The following is a 20675-nucleotide window of genomic DNA, read 5'->3' on the forward strand; positions in this document are numbered from 1 at the left end:
ACTGGGGATCAAGCCCACAACCCAGGCATGTGCCCTTGACCAGAATTGAACCTGCAACCCTTCAGTCCGCAGGCCAACGCTCTATCCACTGAGCCAAGCTGGCTAGGGCAGTCTCTCATTGTCTTGACCCTCACCCTCAGGACCACAAAACGGCTGCTGTGGCACCGGCCATTGCCATCAAGCTTCCCCGTCTCCCACGCAGAGAGAAGGGCGGGGACAGATCTTCCTGAGTTACGGCTCTGGTCTTTTGTCCAAATGTAAAAGTCTCCCCCGTGTCTACACTTGGCTGCAAAGGACGCTGGGAAAATACGATTCTGGCCAAGGGGCAAAGGCCTGCCCTCGTGATTCATCCTCCCGGGAGGGTCAGTTGCCGAACGAAGCAAATCCAAGTTCTGTTTACCCTCTGAGCCGTGGCGATGGCCCTCTGAGGCCGCTCTGTCCGGGGCCTGGACACCGGCTAGGAACTGTGGCCTGTGATCGATTTAAGAGCAGGAGCCCCCAAAGGAAGACGAAAGAGCCAGAAGCTTCTGGAGCAGCGGTCTCCATGTGTGGGGCCTGGACCAGCATGTCAGCCGTCCTGGGAGCTTGTGAGCGAGGCACACCCTCCGGGCCTGCTGGTTCTGGCTCAGGTTTCCCACCGAGGGGTCCACGGCCCACACAGGGTGCAGCCTCGGCGTTTCTCTCCCCTTTGCTTCTCTTCGCTCCTTTCCTCCTGAACTTGGCACTTTCTCTGTGGCCTGGTGCCTTGGAGGCCCTGGGTCCATTCCTTTCATTCCTCTACCCAACCCCTGCCTGTGTCAATCCTTCTCAGAGTTTCCCTGGTTTTTATAAACTGGTATTCAGTTTATAAAAATCTAACAAGGCTGGTGTGGCTCAGTGGTTGGGTGTCAACCTATGAACAGGAGGTCACGGTTTGATTCCAGGTCAGGGCATGTGCCCGGGTTGCAGGTTCGATCCCCACTGAGGGGCGTGCAGGAGGCAGCCGAGCAATGATTCTCTCTCATCATGGATGTTTCTATCTTTCCCTTTCCCTTCCTGTCTCTGAAATCAATAAAAATATACTTAAAGAAGAAAAAAGAAAAAAATCCAGCCCTGGTCAGGTAGCTCAGTTGGTTAGAGCATTGCCTGAGGGTTCAATCCCTGGTCGGGGCACATGCAGGAATTAACCAACGGCTCTGGCCGGTTTGGTTCAGTGGACAGAGCGTCAGTCTGTGGATTTGAGAGTCTCGGGTTCAACTCCGGTCCGACACATGTGCCTTGATTTCGGACACATCCCCAGTAGGAGGTGTGCAGGAGGCAGCTGACTGATGTTTCTCTCTCATCGATGTTTCTGACTTTCTCTCCCTCTCCCTTCGTCTCTGTAAAAAAATCAATAAAATATATTTTTTTTGCCGAAACCGGTTTGGCTCAGTGGATAGAGCGTCAGCCTGCGGATTGAAAGGTCCCAGGTTCAATTCCGGTCAAGGGCATGTACCTTAGTTGCGGGCACATCCCCAGTGGGGGTGTGTGCAGGAGGCAGCTGATCGATGTTTCTCTCTCTTTCTCTCTTTTCCTCTAAAAAAAAAAAGGGGGGGAGGAAGAAACCTAAAACCCCCTGAGGTACCTGGATTTCTCAGCAGGCCTGCGTCTAGAACACCCAGAGAACACACAAACATGTTTCGTGTGTAGCCATACGCTGGGCTGTTTGGAGGCAGACACCAGGCCTCTCTGAGCAACACCGGTTTATAGCCACAGGTTTCTGTCGTAAGGAATCTGGCTCTAAAGGTCGCTCAGAGGGAAGACGAGGTAGCTTTTAATTGCGCTTCAAATTGCTCTTTCTCTCCCTTCCCCTGAGGGGTGGGAGCGGGCAGGCAGCCAGAGTTTCTTGCCTGTTTTCCTTTCCTGGCTTTGCCATAGACACAGCAGGCTGGCGGCTACCCCCCGCTGCTGGCAGCGCTGTGGGCCTCCGCGGGGAGAGTCTCCTTCGTGGGGATTGGAGAGGGGTCCTCTCTCCTGGTGGGTGTCAGCACCTCACTGGATTTGAGGCCCCTCGGGCCCCCTGGCTGGGTTCCTTTGTGTATATATAGATTATGTACCAATATAGGTGACGTGTGTCTGTCTTATAACTTACATCCTGCATTCAATTATTTATTTTTATTATTTAAAAAAAATCTTCACCTGAAGCACTATTTGTTTTTTATTTTTTGTTGATAATGCTCACCTGAGGATATTTTTTCCATTGATTTTGAGAGAGAATGGAAGGTGAAAGAGAGAGAGAGAGAGAGAGAAACATCTGTGTGAGAGAGGCATTGATTGGTGGCCTCCCACACGTGCCCTGACTTGGGGCCAGGAACGAACCTGCAACCCAGGTACGTTCCCTTGACTGGCAATAGAACCCATGAGCCTTTGGTGTGCAGGCCAACGCTTTACCACTGAGCCACACTGATCAGGGCTGTAACAATGACAACCCAGGTGGTGGCTTAAAATCATAGAAATGTAACCTCTCAGCCCTGGAGGCCAGAAGCCCAACGGCAAGGCATGGGCGGGCCCTCGGGGCAGCCAGCTGTGGTTGCTGAGGAGCTGGGGAAGGGCCCTGGGTGTCCTCCTCCAGCGTCTGGTGGCTCCAGGCATTCCCTGGATTGTGGCCGCATCAGTCTGATCTCTGCCTGTGTCTTCACACGCCTGTGTCCTTTGTATCTTCTGTTAAAAGGTCATCAGTCATTGGATGTAGGGCTTGTCGAGATCTTTTAGGATGATCTCATCTCCTCTCAATTATACTAATACTAGACGCCCAGTGCATGAAAACTCATGCACTGGAAGAGGGGGTCCCTCAGCCGGGCCTGCCCCCTCTCATAGTCCAGGAGCCCTCAGGGGCAGGAGGTGACCCGTCAATCAGGGGAAGGAGATGCCCCCATCACACCTCTGCTGCTGCCACTGCCGGCAGCGCAAACCTCAGCCGGCTCTGGTTACCTGAGCATCGGGCGGCCCTGGGCTGCTGGGCAGCTGACATTCAAGGCTTGCCTGTGCCTCAGGCTGGTCCTGGGCAGCCAGGGGGCCGAGGGGATTGGGGGACTTCAGAGGTAGGCGTGCAGAGCAGCCATGCCATGCCACGTGCCTGCCGCCCTGGCAGGGCGGCGGGGACTGGGCGCCGCTGTCCTGTGTTGTGGGCGCCACTGTCTCTGAGGGCGTGATAGTCAATTAGCATATTGCCTCCTTATTGGTTGTGGGTGTGATGGTCAATTAGCATATTCCTTTTTTTTTACATTTTTTTATTAAATTATTATCTGTGTACATATTTTAACATTGCCCCCACCCACCCACATATACCCTCCCTCCCCAGAGTTTTGTGTCCATTGGTTGTACTTATATGCATGTATACAAGTCCTTCGGTTGATCTGTTATCTCCCCCAGATCTCCCTACCCTCCCTGCTGTAATTTGACAGTCTGCCTGTTGCTTTACTGTCTAGACCTCATCTCTTTTTTTTCTTTTTTTTCTCTTTTTTTTTTTTAAAGAACTAATTCTTTTTTTTTTTTTCTTTTTTTTAAAATATATTTTATTGATTTTTTACAGAGAGGAAGGGAGGGAGATAGAGAGCTAGAAACGTCGATGAGAGAGAAACATCAACCAGCTGCCTCTTGCACACCCCCTACCGGGGATGTGCCCGCAACCAAGGTACATGCCCTTGACCGGAATCGAACCCGGAACCTTTCAGTCCGCAGACCAACGCTCTATCCACTGAGCCAAACCGGTTTCGGCTAGACCTCATCTCTTGATAGGGGAGCTGCAAAGCGAGTGGGATGAGGGAGGAGAGAGTTTTGGCTCCTTTTGCGGTCACCGTGGTGGTCCCTCTTTTCAGATTCCCTCACCATCAGCTCTCCTCCATTCGGCCAGGCCTCTTTGCCCAGCGGGCTCACAGAGTCCTGTCCTTGCCCCAGAGAAGGGTCCTCGGGATGGGTTGCAAAGTTACCAGAAGTGTGAGCTCATTTATGTCAGGTTGTATCTGACTGTAAATAAAGGAACACCTAATAGGAACGTAAATGGTCCGGATGAAGAGTCTCCAGGGAGGCAGCCCGTGAGGAGGTGTTAAGAACCCAGCCCTTTCCTCTCTTCTCAGTGGTCACCCTTTGGAAGGGACCGTATCGGCCACGGGTTGCCTCATGGTTGCAAACTGGCTGCCACAGCTCCGGTCATCACAACTGTGTCCAACGCGGATAGCAAGGAGTAAAAGCCTCTTTCTGAGCAATTCTGTCTGAATACTCTGGAAGGAACACGCTCCCAAAGTCTGCCAGAGCCTTCCCCAGAGCCTCGCTGAGTAGAACCCTGTGCCCTCTGTCTTTTCCTGAGTGCAGAAAGCACGCCTCAGTGAGCTGCAGGGAAGCCTGGGGACCACTGCTTAAGGGGTAGGCGCTTGATTGTTTTAAAGCTGTTTTGACGACAGCTCACAGTAGGAAATATGTGCCCCTGCAGACACTCCTAATTGAAACCAGTGTCACAAGCTGATCCTTAACATGTGTTGTCTTTTAATCTTTCTATTCTATCCCACTCCATTTTATATTCTATATCATTTAATTAAAAAAGAAAAAATCTGGCCTGACTGGGTAGGTCAATTGGCTAGAGCATCATGTTGATCCCTAGTCAGTGCACATACAAGAATCAATCAGTGAGTGCATAAATCAATAGCCCGCCCTCCCTCTTTTCTTCTCTCTCCCTAAAAATCAATCAATAGCCCTAATCGGTTTGGCTCAGTGAATAGAACATCGGCCTGAGGACTGAAGGGCCCCAGGTTCAATTCCGGTCAAGGGCATGTACCAAGAGGTTGCAGGCACATCCCCAGTAGGAGGTGTGCAGGAGGCAGCTGATGGATGTTTCTCTCTCATCGACGTTTCTAACTCTCAATCCTCTCCCTTCCTCTCTGTAAAAAAATCAATAAAATATATTTTAAAAGAATAAAAATCAAATTAAAAAAAAAAAAATCCTGGCCACAGCCTGCTGATTTGATTTCGCAGCCCTCAGCGGCCTGGCCCATTGTTTGCAAAAGACGGACTCGGAACCACCGCCTTTTGTTGACACCGTGGACTTGGCCAGGGTCACCGTGAGCAGCATCAGGCTGCTTGGGAGGGAGAGGAGGGGGGTGGGGACACGTGTTTGGAAAAGCAGCAGCCAGACGTGGCCTCTTCTCGTCCCGACATTCCCATCAGCCAGCGCTACAGCCCTGTGCACTTGCTTTTCATGACTTGTAAGTGACCCAGGGTTACTCACGTGCGTACCGGGGAGTTGCAGTCCGCCGGTGTCTGGAGCTCTCGGAGCCCTGAATTCCTGTCCCGTAAGCGTCCTGGCCCCCGCACAGCTCCCGGCGACAGCGCAGAACTCCTGTGGCATCGCAGGTGCCGGAGGAATTCACACGTGCGTCTGGAAGGACACGCTGTCATTGTTGTGTCACCGCTGTCCTCTGGAACTGCCTGTGGTCTCCAGGCTGGCGTCTCCTGCTTTTTATACTGGGTGGTGAGGGAGGAGGCTCTTCAGAATCCCAGGGTCTGAGTTCGAATTCCGCCCCCGTGGGGTGGCCCTGGTCCCTCTGAGGCTCTGTTTCCCGAGCTGTGAGACGTGAGTCAGCGTTTTTGTTTTTTTCCCCACATTTTTTAATTAAATTATTATCTGTGTACATATTTTAACATTGCCCCCCTCCTCCCATACATACCCTCCCTCCTCAGAGTTTTGTGTCCATTGGTTGTACTTATATGCATGTATACAAGTCCTTCGGTTGATCTCTTATCTCCCCCAGATTTCCCTCCCCTCCCCGCTGTAATCTGACAGTCTGCTTGTTGCTTTACTGTCTCTATATCTATCTTTTGGTTCATCCGTTTATAACGTTCTTTATTATCCATAAATGAGTGAGGTCATGTGGTGTTTCTCTATCATTGAGTCAGCGTTCTTCCCGCCTCACGGGGGCCGGAGAGGGATCGGTGGGTACAGAGTTAGCCGAGGCCTGAGACGGAGGAAGCAGGGGGCCCTGGTGGGCTTTCCAGGGTGCAGCAGTCAGCTCTGACGGAGTGATGGGCAGTAACAAGTGAGCCCCAAAGCTCAGTGGCTTACAACAGCAGACTCTCATTCATGCTGTGTGTGTGCCCTTCGTCGGTTGTCTGTGGCTCTGTCCGTGTGCCCACTGCATTCTGGGAGTCCGGCGGGAACCACGCGATGGCTCTTAAAGTGTCTGCTCCTGTGTGAACAGTTCAGGGTTGGCAGCTTTGCACACCGGTTGTGTCCCCGTGAGTCACGTTTCCGGAAGCTTTTGAGGACGTGTGTGTTGAGGAGAGGGGCATCCATTGCCATTCCTGGTTGAGACCACTGGCTGTGCTCCCCAAGGTCAAGGACTGCACCGGCTTCTGCTCATTACAGGGTCCTCGGCTCTCCCGGCGCTCACACAGAGTGGGCGCTTCATACATGCCCTTGGCACCAGGCTGCCCCTCGAATGAACGAACGAACAAATGAACGAACGGACGGGTTTGTTTTACTTCTGCAGATTCATTTCATAAATATTTATTGAGCCAAAACCGGTGTGGCTCAGTGGATAGAGCATCAGCCTGAGGACTGAAGGGTCCCAGGTTCGATTCCGGTCAAGGGTATGTGCCTTGGTTGCGGGCACATCCCAGGTAGGGGGTGTGCAGGAGACAGCTAATTGATGTTTCTCTCTCTCATTGATGTTTCTACTCTCTATCCCTCTCTCTTCCTCTCTGTAAAAAAAAAAATCAATGAAATATATTTAAATAAATATTTATTGATCTCCTACTGTGTGCCACCCACTGTGCAGGCCCCGCAGGGCACAAAACAGACAAAAATTCCTGCTCGTGGGGGGTGTTGATTTGTTGGGGAAGGCACAATAAATAACCAAACAAGCAGAGAGATGATTTGACAATAAACGATGTTTGTAGTTAAACTTTCTCATTGTGGAAAATTTCAAATGTGTACAAAGCAGGGAGAATAGTAAAACAGGGACAATCTCCCCCAAATCAACCAACTCCACCAGTTTTTACTTTTCCGCCAATCTTACCGACCGGACTGTCCAGTGGGGCTTTGCTACGTGGAGGGGTTCTGTGTCCAGCGGCAGACGGGAGCCACTGGCTACTCGTGGCTGCTGTTGAGCCCTTGCCTTGTGGTTTCCATGGCTGACAAAGTGTAATTTCATTAAGTTTTTATATAAATATTTTAAAAATATATTTTATAAATTTTTTTTTTTTTTTTTTTTTTTTTTTGCAGAGAGAAAGGAGAGGGATAGAGAGTTAGAAACATCGATGAGAGAGAGACATCGATCAGCTGCCTCCTGCACGCCCCCTACTAGGGATGTGCCCACAACCAAGGTACGTGCCCTTGGCCAGAATCGAACCTGAGACCTTTCAGTCTGTAGGCTGATGCTCTATCCACTGAGCCAAACCGGTTAGGGCTATAAATATTTTTATTTAAAACTTGGATAGTCCTAATTATTTTTCTTTTCTTTTTTTTCATTTTCATCATTTTATTTTATTTATTTATTTATTTATTTTTAAATATATTTTATTGATTTTGTACAGAGAGGAAGGGAGAGAGATAAAGAGTTAGAAACATCGATGAGAGAGAGTCATCGATCAGCTGCCGCTTGCACACCCCCTACTGGGGATATGCCCGCAACCAAGGTACATGCCCTTGACCGGAATCGAACCCGGGACCTTTCAGTCCCCAAGCCGACGCTCTATCCATTGAGCCAAACCTGTCCCGGCTATTCTTCTTTTCAATTGTGGTAAAATACATATGACAAAATTTACCATTGTAGCTACTTTAAAATATTTTTTTTCTTATCAATTGGATGGAGAGAGAGAGAGAAACATCAATGATGAGAGAGAATTGTTGATTGGCTGCCTCCTGCACGCCTGCAGGAATCGAACCGTGACCACACCGGCTGGGCATTTTAGCCGTTTCTAAGCGTACAGTTCAGGGGCATTAAGTTGTGCAGCCGTCCCCACCGTTTCTCTCCAGAGCTCTTTTTATTTTGTGGAACTGAAACTCTGCACCCGTTCAGTAACCCCAATCCAAACCCCCCAATATCACCCACGCCCTGGCAGCCACCATCCTGCTTCCTCTGTGTATGTGTGTGTGTGTGTATACCACAAAAGTAGAGTCAGTGGCACTTGTCTCTCTGTAGCTTATCGCGATGTCCTCAGGGTCACCCGCGATGTACCCCGGGTCAGGGTTTCCTCTCTGAATGGTGTACACACCCCATCTTGCTCATCCGTCTGTTCATCTGTGGGCAGACAGGGGGTGTTCTGTGGACACGGGCTGTTCTGCGGACATGGGCTGTTCTGTGGACACGGGCTGTTCTGCGGACACAGGGTGTTCTGCGGACACGGGCTGTTCTGTGGACACGGGCTGTTCTGCGGACACGGGCTGTTCTGCATCTGGGCCGCCGTGAACGGGGGCGCGCACACGCCTCCTCGGGGCCCTGGAGCCTCTGGATGTGCACCCAGAAGCGGGTTGCTGGGCCACGTGGTGGTGCTATTTTTAACTTCCCGAGGAGCCGCCAGCCGGTCCTGCATGGCAGCTGTGCTGCTTGGCGTTCCCACCAGCCGTGCACAGGGCTCCCGTCTCCTCGTTCTCGCCACCACTGGCCATTTTCTGTTTTATTGACAGCAGCCATCCTAATGGGTGTGAGTGGTGTCTGTGGTTTTTTGATTGTTTGTTTTAAAAAATATATTTTATTTTTTACAGAGAGGAAGGGAGAGGGGGAGAGAGTTAGAAACATCGATCAGCTGCCTCCTGCACACCCCCTACTGGGGATGTGCCCGCAACCAGGGTACATGCCCTTGACCGGAATCGAACCGGGGACCCTTGAGTCCACAGGCCGACACTCTATCCACTGAGCCAAACCGGTTAGGGCTGTGCCTGTGGTTTTTAAAATCTACTTTTACTTTCTATTTTTCTTTATTTATTGATTTGAGATAAACATCAGTTTGTTGTTCCATTTATTTACGCATTCATTGGTTGATTCCTGTAAGCTCCCTGACCGGGGTGGGGGTGGGGGGGTGGTTGTCGAACCTGCAACCTTGGCGTATTGGGACGATGCTCTAGCCAACTGAGCTACCTGGCCAGGGCCAGTGTCTGTGGTTTTGATTGCATTTTCCCTGATGAGTGACCTTGGTCATATTTTCATGTGCTTGTAGCATTTGTGTACCTTCTTAGGAGAAGGTCTGTTCAAGTCCTTCGCCCTAATTTCACTTAATTAACTTGAACTTTGATGTATATAGCCTCCTGTGGCTACCGGCTTGGCCAGCATACATCTACATGCCCCCTGCACAGCCACTGATTCGATTCCTGCCCAGGGCACACGCCCGGGTTGCAGGCTCAATCCCCAGTGCGGGGCATGCAGAAGGCAGCCGATCAGTGAGTCTCTCTCATCATTGATCTTTCTCTCTCTCCCTCCCCCTTCCTCTCTGAAATATATATATATATATATATATATATATATATATATATATATATATATATATATATATATATATATATATTTTTTTTTTTTTTTTTTAAATAGCCTGCTATAGTAGGTCAAACATTTAATTAGCTCACTCCGAATGCCTTGGCAGGGCCAGACCAAACTATTTCACGGGCCTTATGCAACCCGAGGGCCGGACATTCCCCACCCCTGGTGTAAAACACTTATGGGGGAAACATACTGTTATCCCCATTTTCCAGATGGGGAAACTGAGGACACGGAGTCCCAGAGAGGCGAAGTCAGCTGCCCAAGGTCACCCCGCCTGTGCATGGGGGAGCAGGGAGTTGAGCCCCCCTGACTCTTAACCGCAGAACCATCACCCCACGCTGGACCTCTTGGCTTCAACCCAATGGGAGACAGATGCCAACCTGGGTGCCCAGTTGACAGGGGGACATCTGAGAGGAGCCCAGGCCTGCTCATCATTACATGTTGTTCTCTTTATTGTGGGACAATTAAAAAATACACAAAGTATCCCTGGCTGGTGTTGTTCAGTGGATAGAGCGTCGGCTTGTGGACTGAGGGGTTCCAGGTTCATTCTGGTTAAGGGCATGTACCTTGGTTGTGGGCATATCCCCAGTAGGGGGTGTGCAGGAGGCAGTTGATCGATGTTTCTCTCTCATTCATTGATGTTTCTTTTTTTTTTTAGTTTTATTTTTTTTATTTTTTATTTTTTAACATTTTTTTTTATTAAATTATTATCTGTGTACATATTTTAACATTGCCCCTCCCCTCCCATACATACCCTCCCTCCCCAGAGTTTCTCACTGATGTTTCTAACTCTCTATCCCTCTCCCTTCCTCTCTGTAAAAAATCAATAAGATATATTTTAAAAAAGGTTCCCGAAGTCTGGAACCTCCTGCTACAGTCCCCTGTGGGTTTGGAGAGGCCGCTGGGGTAACAGCCCCTCCTGGCTGATCACAAAGCCCCGCCTCGCCCCGGCCTGGAGGCAGGAGGAGGGGAGATTTTGGAAACTGCTCTCTTGAAATGCCCTCGAGGGCCTGTGAGAGCCCCAGGCCAGGGGCTGCACCTGGAACCCCGTGGGACTCTGGCCTTGTGATCGCTGCTTTCTAGGCCTTTCTGGGTGAGGAGGAGGGAAGTGGGCTCACCTTCCTTCCTCTTTTCCATGCCTCCCTGTCTTATCGCATCTATCTCAGTCTCAGCCCATTCCTAAAGCGATAACAAAAGCCTGAGGGGGTGAGTGACCTGCCCCTCTTATCTTGACATTGTTGCCATATTTGCGTCAGATCTTAAAACAGAAACATGCGAAGAGCATCTTCTGTGTCTTAGCGGCTGAGTGGGGTTGAGAAGGGGACTCCACTCCTGGGCATTTTGATAGCCGTTCTGAGCCTCAGTCTCTCATCTGTGGAATGGGGCTAACAAAGCCCCGCCCATAGGGATTGGGAGGAGCGGAAGCGGGTTAATGCACAGAGTGGTTTGCCTAAAACCGTGCCAGCACACAGTGGGCCCGCATCAGTGACTCGGAGTCCCTGGCAGTGGGACCTCCTGGATCACAGATTCTGCGTTTGTGCGTCGGCCTGCTCGCTCCCATGGGTAACCCCAGCGCTTCCATGCACTTGCAGACGTGTGCAGAGCCGTGAGAAACGCAAACCACGCGTGTGTCCAGCGGGGGGCACAGGCCCTGCCTAGTGTTCCTAAGACCAGGGAGGCGGGTGCGCCCGCAGGAAGGACTATGTCATCGAGGCTGCATATTCAGTGTAAACAGCCAGCGGTTTATGGGAGATCGGGCTTCCTGCGGAGTCACAGCGGCCCCACGGATTGGTGGGTGAGAGAGTGACGGGGCTTGTAGGAACCTAGCCGCTGTGTTTCCTGGGCGTGGGATTTGGCACGCACTGTCCAGCGTTCCCGGCAGCGTGGGAACAGAAGTCCCGCAGACGCCAGGATCGGCTGGGTGTTGTGGCTGATGTGGCGGTAAATGCCGTTGTGCAGAGTCGTATACCGCTAGAGGCCCGTGCATGAAATTCCTGCAAGAGCAGGCCTTCCTGCCCAGCCGGTGTGGCTTAGAGGTCACCAGTTTGATTCCCAGCCAGGGCACATGCCCGGGTTGCAGACTTGATCCCCAGTAGGGGGCGTGCAGGAAGCAGCCAATCAATGATTCTCTCTCATCATTGATGTTTCTCTCCCTCTCTCCCTCTCCCTTTCTCTCTGAAATCAATAAAAAGATATATATTTAGCCGAAACCAGTTTGGCCCAGTGGATAGAGCGTCGGTCTGTGGACAGGAAGGTCCTGGGTTCGATTCCAGTCAAGGGCATGTGCATTGGTTGTGGGCGCATCCCTGGTAGGGAGTGTGCAGGAGGCAGCAGGTCGATGTTTCTCTCTCATTGATGTTTCTGGCTCTCTATCCCTCTCCCTTCCTTCCTGTAAAAAAAATTAATAAAATATATATATATATTAACAAATATATATTTAAAACGAGTAGACCTTCCTCCCCCTGGCTGCCGGCACTGGCTTCCACTGGCACCCGGGACCCAGCCTTCCCAGAAGCCCCGGCTTCATCTGGAAGGTTGTCCGAAAGGACGTCCGGTCTCATTAGCATATTACACTTCTGTTATTGTAGATTATGTGCCAGGTGTGTCTACCCTGTCCTGAGCATATGTACGTGCGGCACAGTGTGTGTGTGTATGTGATCATGCACAGTGCTGGTTTGTGTGGTTATAAAGTGGATTTGACCTCTCCTCTAACCTCATATCTTCAACCATTCCGCTCCCTCTCCTGTCCCCCAGCCCGTCACTCCCCGCCCAGCTACATCTCCCTCCTTCCGCTGACTTCTCACTCAGCCTCTCTCTCATTCTCTCTCCACAGCTGGCTCCCGAAGGGACACTCCCCAAGTCCCCTGCCGGGGGCCCCGCGTAGACCTGGAGTGGACACCCCCTCCTTCCCTTCATGATTCGTTGGTAGCACAGGTAACCAGCGGGGAGGGGGCCCCATGCACCCCTAGCTCACCTCCTGGCCCCCCCGAGGCCCCTGGGCTGGGCCTGCAGCCCCTCGTCTCCAGCCGGGCCCCCGGGGCATGTGGGCATCCTGCACTCACACACACACACACACACACACACACACCCCGTCCCCCCGCCTCCACCCCGCTCCGGGGAGGTCTCCCTCCCCGCTTTCTCCAGCTTCTCAGCAGACTTGCCTTTCCATCCCTGCCGGGCCTGCCCCCCTTCCTGTGGCTGGTAGCGAAGGGCAGGGGCTCGTAGGCCACAGACCTGGCGACACGGGGGGCGGGGGAGGGACAGACAGGTAGTTCTGGGACACGGAGTCAGAGAGAAGCCACTCAATGCAGCAAAGCCGAGGCTGGGCCTCCCTGGGCGGCCCCAGGGCTCTGGGAGGGACAGTGATTGGCACTTGGGCTCAGGGAGCGGAGTGGGCCTGGGAGGCTCAGTGGGGGTTGTTCAGAGCATGCTCTGAGGGTGAGGGGCGGGGCCAGCTGAGCGAGCGGGTGAGATTAGCTGTGTGGGTCCAGGGCAGTCTGAGAAGAGAGGGCCCTGGGCTGAACTTGGGAGAGTGGGGGGACTGGGGGTGGCTTCCCTGTCCTCCGAGCATCCCGGGGGGAAGGGGTGGGCAGGGGAGGCTGGGTCCTTTGTGCTGGAAGGAGGGAATGATGGATGTTCGAGGGGCCGTTTGGCCAGGTGGACAGGCGGACCTTGGAGGAGGGAGGGTGTTAGGGGTGGAAGGGCGGATGCAGAGAACTGCTGGGCCCTGACCTGGAGGACGGACTGACATCCGTCCCTGTCCCGGGCGTTGGACAAGCTAACGTTTGGGCAGCACGTGGGACGGGGCCTGGAGCAGTGCAAGTGCTCAGCACATGTTAGCTGCCTGCACCCTCATCCTCATCCTCATCCTCATGCTGCCGGCTCAGCCTCCATGTACTCACCTGCAGAGTGGGAGTGACAGGACCGGAGGGATGCTGGGAGGATGAGCTAAGAGAGTGTGAAGTGCTTAGCACCGGGCTGCGCAGCGTCAGGCTCTCAGGCTCCTTAGTCTTGTGTGATATCATCGCCGTTATCAGATGCTGGGACCGAGAGGGAGAGGGGAGGAAGAAAAGGCGGTTCTGCGGGGAGGGCGCCCCCACCCCTCCCGTGCCCAGGGGAGCAGAACCCTGCCCCCTGCCCCCACCCAGGGGCCTGACCCCGGAACGGTCCCTGACGGGAGCCCTGGCATGCTCTGAAGTCTAACCTCTCTCCCTTGCCCTCTTCCCGCCCCGCCCGCCCCACCCAGTGGCGATGGATGATGAGGATGGGAGATGCTTACTAGACGTGATATGGTGAGTAACTGGCTCCCCCCACCCTTCTTCCCCCTCCCCTCCCCCGCCCGCCCCTGGCCTCCTCAGTGCCTCTTCCCTTCTCTCTTTCAGTGACCCTCAGGCCCTCAATGACTTCTTACATGGATCCGAGAAGGTGAGTGTCTGTGGGGCAGGAGGTGTCCGGGGTAGGGGCTGTGGAATGGGGAGCTGACATGTTCCCTGAGGCAGGAGAGACCTGCCCCTTGACCTCCGGGAGCCGGGAGGGTGGTTGCCGGGAGAGCAAAAGAGGTGGCAAGTCCCTGACTCACGCCGCCCACATTTCCTTGGTCCACCGAGTAGCCAGGAACCAGTAAAAGGGACCGTGGAAAGTGCCTGTGGAATAGGATGAGGGAGAGTAGTGTCACTTGCACAACAGAAGAGGTTTGAAAGGAGCCGAAACTGGTTTGGCTCAGTGGATAGAGCGTCGGTCTGCAGACTGAAAGGTCCCAGGTTCGATTCCAGTCAAGGGCATGTACCTTGGTTGCAGGCACATCCCCGGTAGGGGGTGTGCAGGAGGCAGCTGGTTGATGTTACTCTCTCATTGACATTTCTAGCTCTCTATCCCTCTCCCTTCCTCTCTGTGGAAAATCAATAAAATATATTAAAAATAAATAAATAAAAAGAAGAAGAAGAGGTTTGAAAGGAAATGAGTGTGGGTGGGGGCTTCTTTACCAGGGTGGTCAGGGCGGGTCCCTCTAAGGAGGTGATGTGGAAGGTGAACTTGAAGGGTCAGAGGGCAGTGCCATGGTGCTCCGGGCAGGCCAAGAGCAGGCACAAAGGTGGGGAAAGGAGGCATGGTTGAGGAACAGAGAGAAGGTTGATGGGGCTGGACGGAGGGGAGACTGGTAGGAGGTGAGACGAGGTGAGAAAAGTCACCTGGTCATGCAGAGCCCTGAAGACCTGGGTCCAGGAGTTGAATTTTTTTGTTTTGTTTTGTTTTTAATATATTTTATTGACCTTCTACAGAGAGGTAGGGAGAGGGATAGAGAGTTAGAAACATCGATGAGAGAGAAACATCCATTAGTTGCCTCCTGCACACCTCCCACCGGGGATGTGCCCGCAACCAAGGTACATGCCCTTGACGGGAATCAAACCTGGAACCCTTGAATCCATAGGCTGATGCTCTATCCACTGAGCCAAACCCGTCAGGGCAAGGAGTTGAGGTTTTATTTTGAATGCGTCAGGCAGCTCTGGCGTGTTATCCAGCAGGAGGAAGCCATACTCGATGATCACCCCGGAGAGTGGGACAGAGCAGGGGAGCGTGGAAGTCTGTTGACCCACGCGGAGTTGTATCAGTCACCGAGGGCTGCGTAACAAGTTGTCCCTACGCTCGGTGACTTCAGCCAGCACGTTAGAGCTCTTGCAGTTCGTGAGGGTCAGGCATCTGGGAGCCGCTTAGCTGGGGGTCTGGCTCAGGGTCTCTCTGGGGTTGCAGACAGGTGTCGGCCGGGGCTGCTGTCATCTGAGGGCTTGTCGGGGGCAGAAGATGTGCTTCCACAACTTATTCCCGTGGCTTTAGCTGGGGCCGCAGCTCCTCACCTCGCGGACATCTCCTTGGGGCTGCTACTTAAGCGTCCTCACGACTCGGCAGCGTGAGTGACCCAAGGGCCGAAGCTCAGTGCCTTTTATGACCCCGTCTCCGGTCACACGCTGTCACTTCTGTCAGATTGTATTCGCCAGAAGCAAGTCCCCGAGCCAGCCCACAGCCGTAGGGAGGGAACGGAGAAGCATCGGAGGGTGGAATGGAGGCGAGTGCAATGGGATGACGAGGGCCTGGGCCCCGGAGCAGGCGTGAGGAAGGGCCGGGCGCCATGGGGTCTGGGTGAGAGGCAGCTCCTAGACTCGATGTCAGGGAAGAGAGGTGTCCAGAATGCCGCCTGGATTTTGGCCTGAGCGACTGAGCGGCTGTGACACGGGTTTCTGTGATTGGGGGGTTGGTGCGGGTTCTAGGAACCCGGGGAGGGCTGTTGGGAACAGTCCGTGGCTCCAGAGAGACATCCGCTGGCAAGACTGGCGAGGCCACCCCTGCCAGTGCCATTGGGCGCGTGTGGCCCCGGGCTCTGTCCTAGGTCCTGAAGGCGCTCCGGGAAGCCAGCCCGTCCCGCTGCCTCCCAGGGGCAGTGCCGTGTAGAACAGGGCCGGCGGGGGGACGTGCCGGCTTCTTGGAGGGACTTGGTGTGGAGGGACCGAGAGCTGATGGGAGGAGGTGGCATACAGGACCAGCCCTGAAGGATGAGTTACCCTGGGGAAGGCAGGGCACGGCCTGGGCAAATGCGGAGGTGGGATTCTCCTCGCGGCAGCCATGGTGTCAGGAGAGCCTCGGAAGCCAGGCTGAGGGACTCAGTGTTGGGGTCGTCTTGTCCCCCACCTCGTCTTTGTCTTTTTGTTCTTGAGCACGGCTGGTTTGCTGTCCAGCTGACCTCTGACCTTGGGTGGGGGCGGGTCTTGTTACAGCTCGATGGTGACGACCTCCTGGATAATCCTGGGGAGGCCCAAAGTGCCTTCTATGAAGGTCCTGGGGTAAGTGGCTCCCGGGCGGGGGCGGGAGGGCCGCAGGCTCCCAGGCATCCCCAGCCGTCCACAGCAGCAGCCGGGGGGGCGGGAGGCCCCGAAGGCAGGAGGGAGGGGTCACATGACACTCATCCCCATGATGCACTGTGCTGGGCGCCGGGTGGGAGGCAGTCAGAGAGCAGGGTTGGGGCGGTGGAGCACCCTGGCTGGGCCCTGGCTTTGGCGGAGACCGCGGGGGTCAGCGATGCAGAGCTGTGCTGGGGAGCTGAGGCAGAGGCTGGCTCTGGGGTTCACCGGGGAATACTTCTCTGGGAACAGGTCCTGGAGGCCTGTCCCTGCTCAGCTGTTTGGGGGTGACCAGGTGGGGGAACGGGACCAACTGACACGGACCTCAGGCTCATCTGAAAAGTGATTGTGGGTGATGGACAAGGCCGAGATTGGGCACCATAGTGGTCATTTATTGAGCACCTGCTGTATGCCTGGCTCTGCTGGACCCATTGCTGAATGTCCTTATCTTCCTCCTCTTCCTCCTCTTCCTCCCCTTCTGCTTCTGCCTCCCTGCTCTTCTCCCCTCCGCCCTTTTTCCTCCTCCCTCTTCATCATCGTAACTGTCATTCACTGAACATGTATTCTATGCCAGACCCTTACAGTAATTTTCATTTAGTTCTCACAGCTATAATAATATATTCTGAATAAGCTCTCTTTCGCAATACAAATGATTACACCCAGAAGCCAACAAATAAACATCATTTCGTGTTATTGCCTTTATAGACCTGGAACCATGAGCCTATGCTTCTTATTCCGCGATCATTGTTCCCATCACTGCTCTCGTGGTTTAATGCCCACACGGCCTCCGGTCGGGCCCCGAGCACCTCCCGTGCTTGATGTCAGTGAATGGGAAGCTCTCTGGTCACATGGCCGCTCACCCCAGGACCTTCGTGTCTGGATTCCATGCCATGAACGTAATTATTGCCTGTGGAGTATTGGTTCCAATACTCATACACATGTTTATACCCACATGTTGTGGGTTGTGCATGGAAAGTATTTAAGAAATGTCAGAGCCAGCCAGTGTGGCTCAGTCTTGGAGCTGCAGGTGAGAATCAAGGGCCTTGTAGGACGGGTTAGCAAACGGTGTTTGGCCTACCGACGTGTGCAGTGGGGACAGAGGCAGGTGAGGCAGGTGAAGCAGGCCCCCAGCTACGCCCTGGGGAGCGGGGTGCCAACCCGGTGCAGCCTCTTCCAGAGGAGGTTCTCTCCAGCTGTGCCCCCCCGCCCCCCGGCACCCCGTGTCTGTCCCAGCCGCGCCCTGAGCCGGCCCTTGGCTCATCGCAGGCCTTTCCCATCTTCTCTGGCCTCCAGCTCCACGTGCAGGAAGCTTCTGGCAACCACTTGAACCCGGAGCCCAGCCAGCCAGCCCCCAGCGTGGACCTAGACTTCCTGGAGGATGACATCCTGGGCTCGCCCTCCGCGGGGGGCGGCGGTGGCGGGGGCGGCGGCGGCAGCAGCAGCAGCAGCGGTGGCGGGGGCAGCGCTGACCAGCCCTGCGACATCCTGCAGCAGAGCCTCCAGGAGGCCAACATCACCGAGCAGACCCTCGAGGCCGAGGCCGAGCTGGACCTGGGCCCCTTCCAGCTGCCCGCACTGCAGCCCGCGGACGGCGGGGCCGGCCAGGCGGGGGCCGCCGCCGTGGCCTCGGGGCCCCAGGCCCTCTTCCCGGGGGGCACCGACCTGCTGGGACTGCAGGCCCCGCCCACCGTGCTGGCCCACCAGGCCCTGGTGCCGCCCCAGGACGTGGTCAACAAGGCCCTGAGCGTCCAGCCCTTCCTGCAGCCCGTGGGCCTGGGCAACGTGACCCTGCAGCCCATCCCCGGCCTCCAGGGCCTGCCCAACGGCAGCCCCGGGGGCGCCGCGGCCGCCACCCTCGGCCTGGCCCCCATCCAGGTGGTGGGCCAGCCCGTCATGGCGCTCAACCCGGGCTCCACCTCCCAGCTCCTGGCCAAGCAGGTGCCCGTCAGCGGCTACCTGGCCTCGGCGGCCGGGCCCTCGGAACCGGTGACCTTGGCGTCGGCGGGCGTCTCGCCGCAGGGCGCCGGCCTGGTGCTCCAGAAGAGCCTCCCGGCCGCCGTGGCCACCACGCTCAACGGGAACTCGGTGTTCGGCGGCGCGGGGGCTGCCACCGTGGCCGCCACCGGGGCCACCCCCTCCGGGCAGCCGCTGGCCGTGGCCCCCGGCCTGGGCGCCTCGCCGCTGGTGCCCGCGCCCAACGTGATCCTGCACCGCACGCCCACGCCCATCCAGCCCAAGCCGGCCGGCGTGCTGCCCCCCAAGCTCTACCAGCTGACACCCAAGCCTTTTGCGCCCGCGGGCGCCACCCTCACCATCCAGGGCGAGGCGGGGGGCCTCCCGCAGCAGCCCAAGGCCCCCCAGAACCTGACTTTCATGGCGGCCGGCAAGGCCGGCCAGAACGTGGTGCTCTCCAGCTTCCCGGCCCCCGCCCTGCAGGCCGCGAACGTCTTCAAGCCGCCGCCCGCCACCACCCCGGGGGCCGCCCCGCCGCCGCCCCCCGGCGCCCTCAGCAAGCCCATGAGCGTGCACCTGCTGAACCAGGGCAGCAGCATCGTCATCCCGGCCCAGCACGTGCTGCCCGGCCAGAACCAGTTCCTGCTGCCCGGCGCCTCGGCCGTGCAGCTGCCCCAGCCGCTCTCCGCCCTGCCGGCCAGCGTGGGGGGGCAGATCCTGGCGGCCGCGGCCCCGCACGCGGGCGGGCAGCTCATCGCCAACCCCATCCTCACCAACCAGAACCTGGCGGGGCCGCTGAGCCTGGGCCCCGTGCTCACCCCCCACTCGGGGGCCCACAGCGCCGCCCACATCCTCTCGGCGCCCATCCAGGTGGGCCAGCCGGCGCTCTTCCAGATGCCCGTGTCGCTGGCCGCGGGCAGCCTGCCCACGCAGAGCCAGCCGGCGCCCGCCGGCCCCGCCGCCGCCACCGTCCTCCAGGGCGTCACGCTGCCGCCCAGCGCCGTGGCCATGCTCAACGCCCCCGACGGCCTGGTGCAGCCCGCCGCGCCCGCCCCCGCCGGGGAGGCCGCGCCCGTCCTCGCCGCCGTGCAGGCGGCCCCGCCGGCGCCCCCCGCGGCCAGCACCCCACTGCCTTTGGGCCTCCAGCAGCCGCCGGCGCAGCCGCCCTCCCAGGCCCCCACGCCCCAGCCCGCCAACCCGCCTCAGGCCACCACCCCCCAGCCCAGCCCGGGCCTGGCGTCCAGCCCCGACAAGATCGTGCTGCCCCCGCCCGCCACTGCCACGGCCACGGCCATCCTCACTCAGGACTCCCTGCAGATGTTCCTGCCCCAGGTACCCGCCGGGGGCTGACGGGGTGGCTGTGGGCACGGGGGGAGGGACGGAGGGAGGGGCAGTGCGGGCAGGGCCTCTGCTGTGGAGAGGGGCTGAGGGCAGCCAGGCGGCTGGGAGAGCATCTCAGAGATGGCACCCCTGCCCTGGGCACCGGTGTCCCCAAGAGGCCCCAGGGTGACAGGGACCTACCGACTGACCGGAAGATGGACAAGGAGAGGAGCTAACAAGTGAAGGACAAGGAGAGGGACTGACTGACATGATGGACAGGGAGAGGGGCCTGCTGACATGATGGACAGGGAGAGGGGCCGGCTGACATGATGGACAGGGAGAGGGGCCGGCTGACATGATGGACAGGGAGAGGGGCCAGCTGACATGGACAGGGAGAGGGGCCGGCTGACATGATGGACAGGGAGAGGGGCTGGCTGACATGATGGACAGGGAGAGGGGCCGGCTGACATGATGGACAGGGAGAGGGGCCAGCTGACATGGACAGGGAGAGGGGCCGGCTGACATGATGGACAGGGAGAGGGGATGACTGACATGGACAGGGAGAGGGGCCGGCTGACATGATGGGCAGGGAGAGGGGCTGGCTGACATGATGGACAGGGAGAGGGGATGACTGACATGAAGGACAGGGAGAGGGGATGACTGACATGAAGGACAGGGAGAGGGGCCGGCTGACATGATGATGGACAGGGAGAGGGGCCGGCTGACATGATGGGCAGGGAGAGGGGCCGGCTGACATGATGATGGACAGGGAGAGGGGCCGGCTGACATGATGGGCAGGGAGAGGGGCCGGCTGACATGATAGACAGAGAGAGGGGCCGGCTGACATGATGGACAGAGAGAGGGGCTGGCTGACATGGACAGGGAGAGGGGCCGGCTGACATGATGGACAGGGAGAGGGGATGACTGACATGAAGGACAGGGAGCGGGACAGGCAGACAAGGAGAGCTACTAGTTGACAGTCAGGGTTGGAGAGCGAGTGACTGGCTGACAGACAGGCTGCCCTGCTGGA

At 56.4% G+C, this 20675-nt stretch overlaps 1 protein-coding gene across 6 annotated transcripts in view; it reads left to right on the forward strand.

Moving 5' to 3' along the window:
- Positions 1–20675, forward strand: part of BICRA (BRD4 interacting chromatin remodeling complex associated protein) — a 67567-nt gene that overhangs the window by 37340 nt on the left and 9552 nt on the right. For 4 of the 6 annotated variants that reach the window (XM_084905764.1, XM_084905769.1, XM_084905765.1 and 1 more), the window contains exons 2-6: positions 12319–12419; positions 13732–13777; positions 13868–13910; positions 16250–16315; positions 17666–19657. In XM_084905764.1, the coding sequence (XP_084761890.1) occupies positions 13737–13777; positions 13868–13910; positions 16250–16315; positions 17666–19657 (2142 nt within the window). In that variant the 5' untranslated portion in view covers positions 12319–12419; positions 13732–13736. Of the gene's footprint in view, positions 1–4001; positions 5217–12318; positions 12420–13731; positions 13778–13867; positions 13911–16249; positions 16316–17665; positions 19658–20675 lie in introns of those variants that run through there. The other 2 variants (XM_084905766.1, XM_084905768.1) reach the window with 2 other exon arrangements.

The sequence above is a fragment of the Pipistrellus hanaki genome (genome assembly GCF_964339955.1).
Source record: "Pipistrellus hanaki genome assembly, chromosome: 15".
Lineage (NCBI taxonomy): Eukaryota > Metazoa > Chordata > Mammalia > Chiroptera > Vespertilionidae > Pipistrellus > Pipistrellus hanaki.